This window comes from Salmo salar, unplaced genomic scaffold (assembly GCF_905237065.1).
Source record: "Salmo salar unplaced genomic scaffold, Ssal_v3.1, whole genome shotgun sequence".
Lineage (NCBI taxonomy): Eukaryota > Metazoa > Chordata > Actinopteri > Salmoniformes > Salmonidae > Salmo > Salmo salar.
The window spans coordinates 137,501-154,791 of NW_025548666.1; the positions used below are offsets into that span (position 1 = coordinate 137,501).

Genomic DNA, 17,291 nt, shown 5'->3' on the forward strand with positions numbered 1-17,291 from the left:
ATCATTAATTTCAATGATTTTGGATAAAAAATAATTTTTAGATTATGTTGCTATCATTAGATAATTTACAGTTTCCCATAGACTATAAGGCTATATATAAAATGATAGAATATTAGGGCCACAGAGGGAAAAAAACACAAGTAATAATATTGTAACCGGTTGTTTTAAAGGAGGACAGTTGTTAAAATGACAGATGTGGGGCATTTCGTGAAATTGTACTTCAGTATGGTTTCATAAACAAAGACATGCTGATGTGCCAGAATATTAAGTATCACATTGTCATAAGTATCAAAACTGTAAAAACAATATGTAGCTTTTCTGCAGAAAGAACCAGCCTCATAAATGTATGACTTTATCCTTTTTCTTCAGTGTGGCCCTAGTACTCTGTCATATAAACAAATACACATTCCATATGAATATAAAAACACAATGTGTAACATTATGTTCCTTTATTGAATAAGGACAAAACAAAGCAGGTAAACCATCAGCTCCTTTCGAAACTGAAGTCACAGTGACTACAAGATGGAAAGCACAGAATCCAAGCATATTATACAAAATGATACATACACATTCAAAGGTCTGTATATAACACACCCTGCATGTCTGCACACTAAAATAAATGCAGGACAAATCCATACACATCAACTGAACAGACAAATGAATGGATGCAGTAGCCTCCCTGCAGCCTTGTATTACACACAGTATACCGCACAAACATCATAAGAGGCCAAATTCGTAAAAAACGAACCCAAAAAACCCCAATTCCTCTGCCACCGCAGGACATATTTAACCAAAATTGAAAGCACACATACTAACTAAAATAATTCAACACATATTGGTCCCTCAGCAGCCGACCACTGTCGTCATCAGGGAAGATTGCCGGATTGTCCCAGTCCATGGCTGGTGGCACTCTGGGGGCCCTCTCCTTCCTCAGGCAGGCCACATTGTGGAGGACAGCACAAGCCACAGTAATATCACATGCCCTAACAGGGCTGACCCTTAATTTGTGAAGGCAGTGAAAGCGTGCCTTCAGGAGGCCAAAGGTCATTTCAACTCTGGCCCTGGTCCTGGCATGGGCATGGTTGTAGGCCTGCTGTGCTTCCTGGGGGTCTGTGAAAGGTGTCAGGAGAAAAGGCTGGCAGCCATACCCCCTGTCTCCCAGCAGCACACCAGAGAATTCACCTGTCAACACAAAATCTCATCATTACTACCTCATAAACACAGTGATATTCTTGACACAGCCATGATGGTTATAAATAGGGGTTGTGTGGCTTACCTTGTGATAGGCACTGATAGATTTCAGAGGCCCGAAAGATTCTGGAGTCATGGACTGAGCCAGGCCATTTTGCCACAACATTGCTGATCACACAGTCAGCATTGCAGACCATCTGAAATCATAAGATGAGGAATATTACACCAATCAATGCACATCACTGGCAATGCAGAGTGTTCGTCAATGGACAATATCAAAAAGTTATGTTCACCTGAACATTAATGCTGTGAAAGGATTTCCTATTCACAAAATCGGCCTCATGGGCACCTGAGGGGCTTTTATCCTTATGTGTGTGCAGTCCACTGCACCAATGACATTGGGGAAACCTGTCACACAAAGTAATGAGTATCCTACTATGTGTTAACAGTTGTCCTGTAATTTGTAGATCCTCTTACCTGCAATCCTATAGAACTCCTCTTTGATGTCACAGAGTCTTCTGTGGCCAGGGAAGGAGATGAAGACATCTGCTAATGCTTTGATAGCCAGACACACACTCCTTATTGTGCGGCAAATTGTGGCCTTGTTCAGCTGTTCTGCATCCCCCACTGAGTACAGGAAGGCCCCACTAGAAAAAAAAGCGCAAGGCCACACAAACCATTTGCTCCACACTCAGTGCATGGCTCCGTGCAGTGCGGTGCTTAATCCTGGGACCCAGTAGTCTGCATAGATACCTGATGCCATCTGCAGAAAACCTGTATCTTTCATATAGATGGTCATCAGGGAAGGCCAGTGGGTCCAACCGGTCCCTGAAGACCCTTTCTCGCCTGAAGGCTCTCCTCAGCACAAGTGCTTCTTCATCCACCACATCTCGCACGAATGGGCATGCCATTGTCAGAGCAGAAAGGAACACACAATTTTGGGCCTTCATATAGGCTAGTGGCCACACCTGGTGCTGGGGGGTGGGCAAAGAGGGCGATGCCTTATAACGATGACTTGGTTGTACTGATTGCTGGGAAAATAAAAAAAACCTTAGAAAGATGCCACCGTCCTGTGTGCTCACAATAAGAGCTCATATGTCATGGCTCACTTGACTTTACGAGAATATACCTAATTTTTATTTTGAGCTGTGTCATCTTCTTGGAGCTGGGGGAGGAAAGAAAAATAATGATTAATACATTTGTGTTACAGTTAGCATACAGTGTACATTGAAGGCATATCTCACCTCCCTCTCAAGTTTTTTTATTTCAAGGTCCAGTTTCCTAATTGTCCTCTTTTTTATTTCGGACTCCAGTGCAAGATTTTCCATCTTTTTCTTCTTGTACTGAATGTCTATGTCTGCCAGTTCTATTTGGCGCCGGAGGTGGTTGCCATACAACTTTCTGATAGCTTGTGAGCTCTGTGAACACAATACAATTAGCGCAGCTGGAATTTGGCAGGATGTGGTGTCCTTTTATTAATACGCACTATGTTGCCAGGCTGGTTTTCCCACTGGATAGCATCTGGGTCCTGTAAAAGAAATTAGATTTTTTGATTTTGATGAGGACTCCTCACCATTGTAGAGTAAATAGTACTTTCACAGTCTTAACATGATACCTCATGCCTTCTGGAATCCAGAGAGATGGTCTCCTCCTCATCATCGTCTCCATCATGTGCTGTTGCTGCTGCACTGGGGCCTTCACCCTATCACATTTAATCGGATTCATATTGAAGCTAGTAGACAAGACATGCCAGGCCTACAGTATGCCTTTGATGGAGTACTCACTGGATCAGCATCGTCTGGTGCTTGTGCTGGTGGCTCTAACAGGAACACAGTGCTGCCAGACACTGCAAGGCAATAGGTAAACCAAAGTCAGACAGTCCAAATTGATTCAATATGAATGTGGTTGTATCCCATGTAGAGATGGAAGGACATACCTTGAATGAAGCGGGTGGCATCTTGGGAGGAACCTATGCTCGTCTCTTTCCCCCAGGGATCCCCTCTAAGACGGGCCTGCCTTTATTTAGCTCCAAGGCCATGTCCTCTGCTGGGGTAAGGTCAGCCTTTGGTGACCCACCACCCGTGCCTTGTCTGTGGGTATTCTTTTTCACTGCTAAAACAGTACAGACAATGTGTGAGCAGGCACCTTCTGGGTACAATATATGCTTGTGCTTTGTTAAATATTAGTCAGGGACCATACCATTCTGCAGAATGTTCTTGTATTTGATTTTGACCTGCTGCCATGTCCGTTTTGGCCCGTTCATGTTTAATCTACACACACACACACACACACACACACACACATTTAATGGAGTCACACTGCAAAAAATTACTTGGTATTTTTGTCTTGTTTTCAGTAAAAATATCAAAAAATCTATCATAGCTTTATACAGTGTGATGGAGTTACTTTACACAATTTCACTCATATCTGCAGTGCATTTCAATTAAAAATTTAACCGTTTCATAATTACAGTACAACTGCATTTTTGGAGATGTGAATTAAATATTTGAATTGTAATTGTGATGTTTCAGCGGAGCGGTGACTGTGTAATTGTGCACTACTTACGCATTCAGGCGGTCTGCAATACTTTGCCACGCTTTTTCTCTTTGCTTTATCACTGTGGCGGTGTTGCCTTTCTTCTTAATTATATATTTTACCTCCTCGTATGCCTCCATGAGGATTTGTGCTTCCGACGGGGAAAAGTACGCGGCTCTAGTTGCCATGGTAAATCAGTTAATCTGTGATCTGTGGCGGGGTCTATTTGAGTGAGCCGTGAGCGCGCACCTATCCAGGATTGGTTTCACCTGGCTTAATGAATCCGTGTCTGCTCATCCTGGCTTGGTCTTTGTGCAACCAATTAAGCCTGGACGCACATGTTTTGGCTTCATTGAGCTCAGCTGAGTCATTTATCCCGGATGTCTTAATTCTACTTTTGTGCAACAGGCCCCTGTTTTGTTGCTTTTAATAAACAGTGGAGATTCTTTAACTTTAATCTGAGGAATTTGTTGTTGCTTTTTATGCTACGTTGTGGACTAATAAACACACGCCAGACAACCAGTCTATAATGTGATATATTGTCCCATGAATGACCTGATGGAAGCTACTATAGATACAGGACATTGTTGTTGTTGTTGACATCCGACTCCGAGGGAATGATGGCGGGACCACAGCAGGGAAAAGGACTATGTCCTGAATATATACACACACACACACACACACACACACACACACACACACACACACACACACACACACACACACACACACACACACACACACACACACACACACACACACACACACACACACACACACACACACACACACACACACACACACGACAACATTACTGAGTGCTATCTCCTTTGTACTATAAAGGTGAAGGTGGAAGATTTACACACAAAGAAAACATGGAGGTAAGTGTTATTCTACACCTGTTGTTTACAAAAGCCTGTGACTAATACAATCTGATTTGGATTTGTTTTCATGTTCAACTGTTGTCGTTTGATCAGCCTCCGAGTCTCTCTCTCTGTCTCTCTCTCTCTCTCTCTCTGTCTCTCTCTGTCTCTCTCTGTCTCTCTCTGTCTCTTCTCTCTCTCTCTCTCTCTCTCTCTCTCTGTCTCTCTCTCTTCTCTCTCTCTCTCTGTCTCTCTCTCTCTCTCTCTCTGTCTCTCTCTCTCTGTCTCTCTCTCTCTCTCTCTCTCTCTCTCTGTCTCTCTCTCTCTGTCTCTCTCTCTCTCTCTCTGTCTCTCTCTCTCTGTCTCTCTCTCTCTCTCTCTCTCTCTCTGTCTCTCTCCCTCTCTCTCTCTTGATCAGCCTCCGAGTCCGATAAACCGATTCAGATGGAACCCTATTCCCTATATAGTGCACTACCTTTATAGAACCCTATATAGAGCACTACCTTTATAGCACCCTATTCCCTATATAGTGCACTACCTTTATAGAACCCTATATAGTGCACTACCTTTATAGAACCCTATTCCCTATATAGTGCACTACCTTTATAGCACCCTATTCCCTATATAGTGCACTACCTTTATAGAACCCTATATAGAGCACTACCTTTATAGCACCCTATTCCCTATATAGTGCACTACCTTTATAGAACCCTATTCCCTATATAGTGCACTACCTTTATAGCACCCTATTCCCTATATAGTGCACTACCTTTATAGCACCCTATTCCCTATATAGTGCACTACCTTTATAGAACCCTATTCCCTATGTAGTGCACTACCTTTATAGCACCCTATTCCCTATATAGTGCACTACCTTTATAGCACCCTATTCCCTATATAGTGCACTACCTTTAATGAATCCTATTCCCTATATAGTGCACTACCTTTATAGAACCCTATTCCCTATATAGTGCACTACCTTTATGGAACCCTATTCCCTATATAGTGCACTACCTTTATAGAACCCTATATAGAGCACTACCTTTATAGAACCCTATTCCCTATATAGTGCACTACCTTTATAGAACCCTATTCCCTATATAGTGCACTACCTTTATAGCACCCTATTCCCTATATAGTGCACTACCTTTATAGAACCCTATTCCCTATATAGTGCACTACCTTTATAGCACCCTATTCCTATATAGTGCACTACCTTTATAGCACCCTATTCCCTATTTAGTGCACTACCTTTATAGAACCCTATTCCCTATATAGTGCACTACCTTTATAGCACCCTATTCCCTATATAGTGCACTACCTTTATAGAACCCTATTCCCTATGTAGTGCACTACCTTTATAGCACCCTATTCCCTATATAGTGCACTACCTTTATAGCACCCTATTCCCTATATAGTGCACTACCTTTAATGAATCCTATTCCCTATATAGTGCACTACCTTTATAGAACCCTATTCCCTATATAGTGCACTACCTTTATAGAACCCTATTCCCTATATAGTGCACTACCTTTATAGAACCCTATTCCCTATATAGTGCACTACCTTTATAGCACCCTATTCCCTATATAGTGCACTACCTTTATAGAACCCTATTCCCTATATAGTGCACTACCTTTATAGCACCCTATTCCCTATATAGTGCACTACTTTAATGAATCCTATTCCCTATATAGTGCACTACCTTTATAGAACCCTATTCCCTATATAGTGCACTACCTTTATAGCACCCTATTCCCTATATAGTGCACTACCTTTATAGAACCCTATTCCCTATATAGTGCACTACCTTTATAGAACCCTATATAGTGCACTACCTTTATAGAACCCTATTCCCTATATAGTGCACTACCTTTATAGCACCCTATTCCCTATATAGTGCACTACCTTTATAGAACCCTATTCCCTATATAGTGCACTACTTTATAGAACCCTATTCCCTATATAGTGCACTACCTTTATAGAACCCTATATAGTGCACTACCTTTATAGCACCCTATTCCCTATATAGTGCACTACCTTTATAGAACCCTATATAGTGCACTACCTTTATAGAACCCTATTCCCTATATAGTGCACTACCTTTATAGAACCCTATATAGTGCACTACCTTTATAGAACCCTATTCCCTATATAGTGCACTACCTTTATAGCACCCTATTCCCTATATAGTGCACTACCTTTATAGAACCCTATTCCCTATATAGTGCACTACTTTATAGAACCCTATTCCCTATATAGTGCACTACCTTTATAGAACCCTATATAGTGCACTACCTTTATAGCACCCTATTCCCTATATAGTGCACTACCTTTATAGAACCCTATATAGTGCACTACCTTTATAGAACCCTATTCCCTATATAGTGCACTACCTTTATAGAACCCTATATAGTGCACTACCTTTATAGAACCCTATTCCCTATATAGTGCACTACCTTTATAGCACCCTATTCCCCATATAGTGCACTACCTTTAATGAATCCTATTCCCTATATAGTGCACTACCTTTATAGAACCCTATTCCCTATATAGTGCACTACCTTTATAGCACCCTATTCCCTATATAGTGCACTACCTTTATAGCACCCTATTCCCTATATAGTGCACTACCTTTATAGAACCCTATTCCCTATATAGTGCACTACCTTTATAGAACCCTATTCCCTATATAGTGCACTACCTTTATAGAACCCTATTCCCTTTATAGTGCACTACCGTTATAGAACCCTATTCCCTATATAGTGCACTACCTTTATAGAACCCTATTCCCTATATAGTGCACTACCGTTATAGAACCCTATTCCCTATATAGTGCACTACCTTTATAGAACCCTATTCCCTATATAGTGCACTACTTTATAGAACCCTATTCCCTATATAGTGCACTACCTTTATAGAACCCTATATAGTGCACTACCTTTATAGCACCCTATTCCCTATATAGTGCACTGCCTTTATAGAACCCTATTCCCTATATAGTGCACTACTTTATAGAACCCTATTCCCTATATAGTGCACTGCCTTTATAGAACCCTATATAGTGCACTACCTTTATAGCACCCTATTCCCTATATAGTGCACTGCCTTTATAGAACCCTATTCCTTATGTAGTGCAGTACCTTTATAGCACCCTATTCCCTATATAGTGCACTACCTTTATAGAACCCTATTCCCTATATAGTGCACTACCTTTATAGAACCCTATATAGTGCACTACCTTTATAGCACCCTATTCCCTATATAGTGCACTACCTTTATAGAACCCTATATAGTGCACTACCTTTATAGCACCCTATTCCCTATATAGTGCACTACCTTTATAGAACCCTATTCCCTATATAGTGCACTACCTTTATAGCACCCTATTCCCTATATAGTGCACTACCTTTATAGCACCCTATTCCCTATATAGTGCACTACCTTTATAGCACCCTATTCCCTATATAGTGCACTACCTTTATAGCACCCTATTCCCTATATAGTGCACTACCTTTATAGAACCCTATTCCTTATATAGTGCACTACCTTTATAGCACCCTATTCCCTATATAGTGCACTACCTTTATAGAACCCTATTCCCTATGTAGTGCACTACCTTTATAGCACCCTATTCCCTATATAGTGCACTACCTTTATAGCACCCTATTCCCTTTATAGTGCACTACCTTTATAGAACCCTATTCCCTATATAGTGCACTACCTTTATAGAACCCTATATAGTGCACTACCTTTATAGATCCCTATTCCCTATATAGTGCACTACCTTTATAGCACCCTATTCCCTATATAGTGCACTACCTTTATAGAACCCTATTCCCTATATAGTGCACTACCTTTATAGCACCCTATTCCCTATATAGTGCACTACATTTATAGAACCCTATTCCCTATATAGTGCACTACCTTTATAGAATCCTATTCCCTATATAGTGCATTACCTTTATAGAATCCTATTCCCTATATAGTGCACTACCTTTATAGAACCCTATTCCCTATATAGTGCACTAACTTTATAGAACCCTATTCCCTATATAGTGCACTACCTTTATAGAACCCTATTCCCTATATAGTGCACTACTTTATAGAACCCTATTCCCTATATAGTGCACTACCTTTATAGCACCCTATTCCCTATATAGTGCACTACCTTTATAGAACCCTATTTAGTGCACTACCTTATAGCACCCTATTCCCTATATAGTGCACTACTTCTGACCAGTAGTGTAATACGTAGGGATTAGGGTGCTGTTTGGGAGGGGACACATTGTCTCTCTCTGTACTTTATCCTTGTTCTCTACTTGTAAACTTCCATTCTGTTAATATCGTGTGTTTTTAGTGGTAATCTTTCTCTCTGTCCGGTTTATAGGAACACTAGTGTCTAAATGTCTTGGATTGTTTTCCTTGTCGTGCGTTATTTTGAAAACTCATCCAGTGTTTATGTGACTGTTACGGCGTTGCTATGGTGACGGATCGATCAGGTTTTCGGACCCCCCCCTATTTAGGACGCTAACCCTCTCTGTGTTGACTCAATGTACTGTTGTTGTCTCATCAGGACTAACGGCCCCTATTTAGGACGCTAACCCTCTCTGTGTTGACTCAATGTATTGTTGCCTCCATAAAACTAGGATTTTTTTTAAAGAACTTTGTGTGTGTTTTTGATTGTCCAACAGTTATCTGAACTCTCATATAATTTACAATCCAAACACTTCCTGTTGTGTATATATATATATATATATATATATATACATACACACAACTGTTCAAAGGTTTTGGGGTCGCTTAGACATTTCATTGTTTTAGAAAGAAAAGCACAATTTAACCTTTTATTTAACGAGGCAAATCAGTTAAGAACAAATTCTTATTTACAATGACGGTGTTACCGGGGGAACAGTGGGGTTTAACTGCCTTGTTCAGGGGGCAGAACGACAGATTTTTACCTCGTCAACTCTGGGGATTCGATCTAGCAACATTTCGGTTACTGGTCCAACGCTCTAACCACTAGGCTACCTGCCACCCCCGAAAGGGTTTTTCTAATGATCAATTAGCCCTTTTTAAAATGATAAACTTGGATTAGCTAACACAACGATGCTATTGGAACACAGGAGTGATGGTTGCTGATAATGGGCCTCTGTTCGCCTATGTAGATATTCCATATTAAAAATCAGCCGTTTCCAGCTACAATAGTCATTTACAACATTAACAATGTCAACACTGTATTTCTGATCAATTTAATGGACAAAAAATGTGCTTTTAGGATCCTAACACTTCCTGTTATAAATATATATATAATTTAGGATCCTAACACTTCCTGTTATAAATATATATATCATTTAGGATCCTAACACTTCCTGTTATATATATAATTTAGGATCCCAACACTTCCTGTTATATCATTTAGGAGCCTAACACTTCCTGTTATATCATTTAGGATCCTAACACTTCCTGTTATATCATTTAGGAGCCTAACACTTCCTGTTATATCATTTAGGATCCTAACACTTCCTGTTATATCATTTAGGATCCTAACACTTCCTGTTATATCATTTAGGATCTTAACACTTCCTGTTATATCATTTAGGATCCTAACACTTCCTGTTATATCATTTAGGATCCTAACACTTCCTGTTATATCATTTAGGATCCTAACACTTCCTGTTATATCATTTAGGATCCTAACACTTCCTGTTATATCATTTAGGATCTTAACACTTCCTGTTATATCATTTAGGATCTTAACACTTCCTGTTATATCATTTAGGATCCTAACACTTCCTGTTATATCATTTAGGATCTTAACACTTCCTGTTATATCATTTAGAATCCTAACACTTCCTGTCAGAATACAAGCTACTCCTCTCTTCCTGTTGTTAAGTCTCTCTCTCTCATTTGCTGTCTCTCATTCTCTCTCTTTCTTGTTCTCTCTCTGTCTTTCTCACTCTCTTAACCCCCCCTCCATCTCTTTCTCTCTCCCCGTCTTTCCCAGATATGCTGTAGTTTAGTACCAAATGTTAGTCTGAACCACAAACTTATCTTAGTTCTCTCTCTCTAACGCAGCACTGCCCTGTCAAACAATGTCTAAAGGAATGACCACACACACACTGCACTTAACACTGCCCTGTCAAACAATGCCTTGTGGAATGACTCTGTGTGTGTGTGTGTGTGTGTGTGTGTGTGTGTGTGTGTGTGTGTGTGTGTGTGTGTGTGTGTGTGTGTGTGTGTGTGTGTGAGGGAGGGAGGGAGATAACTCTGGGTTAGGCTATTCTTTGGCCACCGGGGGACATGCTGGTGTGTGTGTGTTTCCTGAATAAGCAGACATGTTGACATGACACACAGTTCAGAGCTGTGGCTGGGACAATGCAGGCCTTTATGTTAGACTCACCCCTCACTAGGGTGTGATAGACAGGCCACTGTTCACTGAAGTGTTACGGAAAGAATACTTTAAAAACATCCTTCCATCTCTCCATCTAATCCTCTATCCCTCCATCTCTCCCTTCATCTCTCCCTCTATCCCTCCAACCCTCCATCTCTCCCTCTATCCCTCCATCGCTCCCTCTAACCCTCTATCCCTCCATCTCTCCCTCCCTCTCTCTCCCTCCAACCCTCCATCCCTCTCTCTCCCTCTATCCCTCCATCTCTCCCTCCATCTCTCCATCTAATCCTCCAACCCTCCATCTATCCCTCCATCGCTCCCTCTAACCTTCTATCCCTCCATCTCTCCCTCCCTCTCTCTCCCTCCAACCCTCCATCCCTCTCTCTCCCTCTATCCCTCCATCTCTCCCTCCATCTCTCCCTCTCTCCCTCCACCTCTACCTTCTATCCCTCTATCCCTCCATCTCTCCCTCTAACCCTCTCTCCCTCCAACCCTACATCTCTCTCTCTCCATCCCTCCCTCTAACCCTCTATCCCTCCATCTCTCCCTCCATCTCTCCCTCTCTCCCTCCATCTCTCCCTCTAACCATCTCTCCCTCCAACCCTACATCTCTCCCTCTAACCCTCTATCCCTCCATCTCTCCCTCCAACCCTAGATCTCTCCCTCTCCCTCTATCCCTCCATCTCTCCATCTAATCTTAGATCAGCGTAATGGATGCATGCATGACTGTGAGTCGCTCTGGATAAAAACTTCTGCTAAATGGCATACTATTGTTATTATGATACAGTTATATTGTCAGTGTCTGGGGGTCAAAGTTCATCCTCCTATGTAAAGCAGCAGCAGGCCGTTCCAACGCGATGTCCTTTAATACAGACCACATGGAGAATTCAATATCAGATTTTTTTTTAAATATCAATAAAGACTTGATAAAGTGCCAAAATTCAGCATTTTGACACATGCCTCTGTGCACCGTCTGACTTCGGGCGGCACACAACTGGCCCAGCGTCGTCTGGGTTTGGCCGGGGTCAGACGGTGCACAGAGGCATGTGTCAAAATGCTGAAATATATATATATATATATATATATATATTTCTTTTTTTTTTATAAATGTTTTTCAAATCAAATTTTTATTGGCCATATCGTCGAATACAACAGGTGTAGACTCTACAGTGAAGTGCTGAATACAACAGGTGTAGTAGACCTCACAGTGAAATGCTGAATACAACAGGTGTAGACTCTACAGTGAAGTGCTGAATACAACAGGTGTAGTAGACCTTACAGTGAAGTGCTGAATACAACACGTGTAGTAGACCTCACAGTGAAATGCTGAATACAGCAGGTGTAGTAGACCTCACAGTGAAATGCTGAATACAACAGGTGTAGGTAGACCTTACAGTGAAATGCTGAATACAACAGGTGTAGTAGACCTCACAGTGAAATGCTGAATACAACAGGTGTAGTAGACCTCACTGTGAAATGCTGAATACAACAGGTGTAGACCTCACAGTGAAATGCTGAATACAACAGGTGTAGGTAGACCTCACAGTGAAATGCTGAATACAACAGGTGTAGTAGACCTCACAGTGAAATGCTGAATACAACAGGTGTAGTAGACCTTACAGTGAAATGCTGAATACAACAGGTGTAGTAGACCTCACAGTGAAATGCTGAATACAACAGGTGTAGTAGACCTCACAGTGAAATGCTGAATACAACAGGTGTAGTAGACCTCACAGTGAAATGCTGAATACAACAGGTGTAGTAGACCTCACAGTGAAATGCTGAATACAACAGGTGTAGTAGACCTCACAGTGAAATGCTGAATACAACAGGTGTAGTAGACCTCATAATACAAATGTCCCTTATTTTAAGGTCAACCCTGTTATGTGAAATGAACTCTGATTTTAATATTAATAATTGTAATATTGAACATATTAATCATAGAGTCGAAAGCAGGAGAGCTGGTTTTAATATTTTCTGACATGTTCTGGTGTTTTGTGTTGGGAAACTGAGTGGGTCGAGCAGAACACGCCAACTCTGTTACCCGTAGATAGACGGGCTAGAAATGGTTTTTAACAGGTTCTGAATTTTTTTTGTTTTTGTTGGTAAAGCTTGCATTCAATTGCCCCTCCATGTTGCACACAACAAGCTTCCATTACCCCATGTGACAAGGAGTTATGGATGATTTAAGATGAAATCGTTAACCCTGTTTCCGGTCCACGCTGTTTCCGGTCCACCCTGTTTCCCGTCTACCCTGTTTCCCGTCTACCCTGTTTCCGGTCCACCCTGTTTCCGGTCCACCCTGTTTCCGGTCCACCCTGTTTCCGGTCCACCCTGTTTCCGGTTCCGGCCCACCCTGTTTCCGGTCCACCTTGTTTCCCGGTCAACCCTGTTTCCGGTCCACCCTGTTTCCGGTCCACCCTGTTTCCGGTTCCGCTCCACCCTGTTTCAGGTCCACCCTGTTTCCCGGTCCATCCCTGTTTCCCGGTCCATCCCTGTTTCCGGTCCACCCAGTTTCCGGTCCACCCTGTTTCCGGTAAACCTTGTTTCCCGGTCCACCCTGTTTCCGGTAAACCCTGTTTCAGGACCACCCAGTTTCCACCCCACCCTGTTTCCGGTCCACCCTGTTTCCGGTCCACGCTGTTTCCGGTCCACGCTGTTTCCGGTCCACCCTGTTTCCGGTCCACCCTGTTTCCGGTCCACCCTGTTTCCGGTCCACCCTGTTTCCGGTCCACGCTGTTTCCGGTCCACCCTGTTTCCGGTCTACCCTGTTTCCGGTCCACCCTGTTTCCGGTCCACCCTGTTTCCGGTCTACCCTGTTTCCCGGTCCATCCCTGTTTCCCGGTCCACCCTGTTTCCGGTCCACCCAGTTTCCGGTCCACCCTGTTTCGGTAAACCTTGTTTCCCGGTCCACCCTGTTTCCGGTCCACCCTGTTTCTGGTCTACCCTGTTTCGGTCCACCCTGTTTCCGGTCCACCCTGTTTCCGGTCCACCCTGTTTCCGGTCCACCCTGTTTCCGGTCCACGCTGTTTCCGGTCCACCCTGTTTCCGGTCTACCCTGTTTCCGGTCCACCCTGTTTCCGGTCCACCCTGTTTCCGGTCCACCCTGTTTCCGGTCCACCCTGTTTCCGGTCCACGCTGTTTCGGTCCACCCTGTTTCCGGTCTACCCTGTTTCCGGTCTACCCTGTTTCCGGTCCACCCTGTTTCCGGTCTACCCTGTTTCCGGTCCACCCTGTTTCCGGTCCACCCTGTTTCCGGTCCACCCTGTTTCCCGTCCACCCTGTTTCCGGTCCACCCTGTTTCCGGTCCACCCTGTTTCCGGTCCACCCTGTTTCTGGTCCACCCTGTTTCTGGTCCACCCTGTTTCTGGTCCACCCTGTTTCCGGTCTACCCTGTTTCCGGTCCACCCTGTTTCCGGTCCACCCTGTTTCCGGTCCACCCTGTTTCCGGTCCACCCTGTTTCTGGTCCACCCTGTTTCCGGTCCACCCTGTTTCCGGTCCACCCTGTTTCCGGTCCACCCTGTTTCCCGTCTACCCTGTTTCCGGTCCACCCTGTTTCCGGTCCACCCTGTTTCTGGTCCACCCTGTTTCCGGTCCACGCTGTTTCCGGTCCACCCTGTTTCCGGTCCACCCTGTTTCCGGTCCACCCTGTTTCCGGTCCACCCTGTTTCCGGTCCACCCTGTTTCCGGTCCACCCTGTTTCCGGTCCACGCTGTTTCCGGTCCACCCTGTTTCCGGTCTACCCTGTTTCCGGTCCACCCTGTTTCCGGTCCACCCTGTTTCCGGTCTACCCTGTTTCCCGGTCCATCCCTGTTTCCCGGTCCACCCTGTTTCCGGTCCACCCAGTTTCCGGTCCACCCTGTTTCCGGTAAACCTTGTTTCCCGGTCCACCCTGTTTCCGGTCCACCCTGTTTCTGGTCTACCCTGTTTCCGGTCCACCCTGTTTCCGGTCCACCCTGTTTCCGGTCCACCCTGTTTCCGGTCCACCCTGTTTCCGGTCCACGCTGTTTCCGGTCCACCCTGTTTCCGGTCTACCCTGTTTCCGGTCCACCCTGTTTCCGGTCCACCCTGTTTCCGGTCCACCCTGTTTCCGGTCCACCCTGTTTCCGGTCCACGCTGTTTCGGTCCACCCTGTTTCCGGTCTACCCTGTTTCCGGTCCACCCTGTTTCCGGTCTACCCTGTTTCCGGTCCACCCTGTTTCCGGTCCACCCTGTTTCCGGTCCACCCTGTTTCCCGTCCACCCTGTTTCCGGTCCACCCTGTTTCCGGTCCACCCTGTTTCCGGTCCACCCTGTTTCTGGTCCACCCTGTTTCTGGTCCACCCTGTTTCTGGTCCACCCTGTTTCCGGTCTACCCTGTTTCCGGTCCACCCTGTTTCCGGTCCACCCTGTTTCCGGTCCACCCCTGTTTCCGGTCCACCCTGTTTCTGGTCCACCCTGTTTCCGGTCCACCCTGTTTCCGGTCCACCCTGTTTCCGGTCCACCCTGTTTCCCGTCTACCCTGTTTCCGGTCCACCCTGTTTCCGGTCCACCCTGTTTCTGGTCCACCCTGTTTCCGGTCTACCCTGTTTCCGGTCCACCCTGTTTCCGGTCCACCCTGTTTCTGGTCCACCCTGTTTCTGGTCCACCCTGTTTCTGGTCCACCCTGTTTCTGGTCCACCCTGTTTCTGGTCCACCCTGTTTCTGGTCCACCCTGTTAATTTATTTGGCACTTAACATGCACTTACTATAGTCCTGTTTTATTTAACCTCTTGAGATGGAAAACTAGTGGATTATTAATTTGAACATGTGCTCTTTATGACAGAATGTTAAAATTAGGTCAAATCACATGTATTATTTCACCAAGTTACACTTCTCAAAAGGCAGCGAATTGGTGGAACAACCCTGCTAGTGGAACAACCCTGCTAGTGGAACAACCCTGCTAGTGGAACAACCCTGCTAGTGCAACAACCCTGCTAGTGGAACAACCCTGCTAGTGGAACAACCCTGCTACTGGAATTGGTGGAAGAACCCTGCTAGTGGAACAACCCTGCTAGTGGAACAACCCTGCTACTGGAATTGGTGGAACAACCCTGCTAGTGGAACAACCCTGCTACTGGAGATGGTGGAACAACCCTGCTACTGGAATTGGTGGAACAACCCTGCTAGTGGAACAACCCTGCTACTGGAGATGGTGGAACAACCCTGCTCTTAGAATTGGTGGAACAACCCTGCTCTTAGAATTGGTGGAACAACCCTGCTCTTAGAATTGGAGGAACAACCCTGCTCTTAGAATTGGAGGAACAACCCTGCTCTTAGAATTGGAGGAACAACCCTGCTCTTAGAATTGGAGGAACAACCCTGCTCTTAGAATTGGAGGAACAACCCTGCTAGTGGAATTAGTGGAACAACCCTGCTACTGGAGATGGTGGAACAACCCTGCTACTGGAATTAGTGGAACAACCCTGCTACTGGAATTAGTGGAACAACCCTGCTACTGGAATTAGTGGAACAACCCTGCTCCTAGATCACAATAATCTCTCTTTCCCCCTGAAGTCTACACCTTCACTGCTCTCCAGAACATCTGAAAGCATTAGGTTGGTAGAGGCGTGGGCTAGCTAGAGGAAGTTCACGCCACTCTTCCAGCACACTTTGAGCGGAAGTAGAGAGAAATTGGGACAAACGGTCTTTCTTTTTCTGATGATCATTGTTCACATACAGTTTATTCACAGTGGAATAACGCGATACGACATTACCACCGTGTGGTCGTAGCTACTTACTCATTGGAGGAAAAAAATAAAATAAACAGTGACGCAAATCACAGGCGCCGCAGTTGAACCGGAACTCCGTCATCAGAACCCGACTAACGTTCATTGTTTTCGAGGGAGTAGTAAAAAGCTTTTCGACCCCCCTGCTAGAAAACAGTTTTTTTTTTATTAAGCATTTTGTGAACTAACGAAATACTTTTATTAAAACTAATAACCTGATAAAAAAAAAGAAAGAAATGAATAGTCGCCTACAGGAGATACGGGAAAAGCAGAAGCTGCGACGCCAGCTTCTAGCTCAACAGGTAGCTTAGCTATAGCTAAGTTAGCATACTAGCTAGCGGGCTAACATACGTTGTCTTCTTGTTTACAAGTTAGCCTTTTGGGGGGGGGAAGAGTTATGTATGTAGCTACTTAACTACCATACTTTGTTAGTTAACTAACGATTCGTAGCTAATGTAAACATATATAAACGTTAGCTTTGTGTTTTGACTTAACTGAATAGGATTAGGTCAACGGGTAACGTTAGCTATTAGCATGACTAACCTAACTAGCACATCTTCT

General features: G+C 44.1%; 1 protein-coding gene and 1 pseudogene across 1 annotated transcript in view; one reads left to right on the top strand and one right to left on the bottom strand.

Moving 5' to 3' along the window:
* Window positions 1-925: 925 nt before the first annotated feature.
* Window positions 926-2,516, bottom strand: LOC123733215 (putative nuclease HARBI1; annotated as a pseudogene).
* Window positions 2,517-16,781: 14,265 nt separating this feature from the next.
* LOC106594353 (methyltransferase 14, N6-adenosine-methyltransferase subun) overlaps window positions 16,782-17,291 on the top strand; it is a 30,764-nt gene continuing 30,254 nt past the window's right edge. The window contains 1 exon segment of the mRNA XM_045712642.1: window positions 16,782-17,032. Within this exon segment, the coding sequence (XP_045568598.1) occupies window positions 16,967-17,032 (66 nt within the window). The 5' untranslated portion in view covers window positions 16,782-16,966.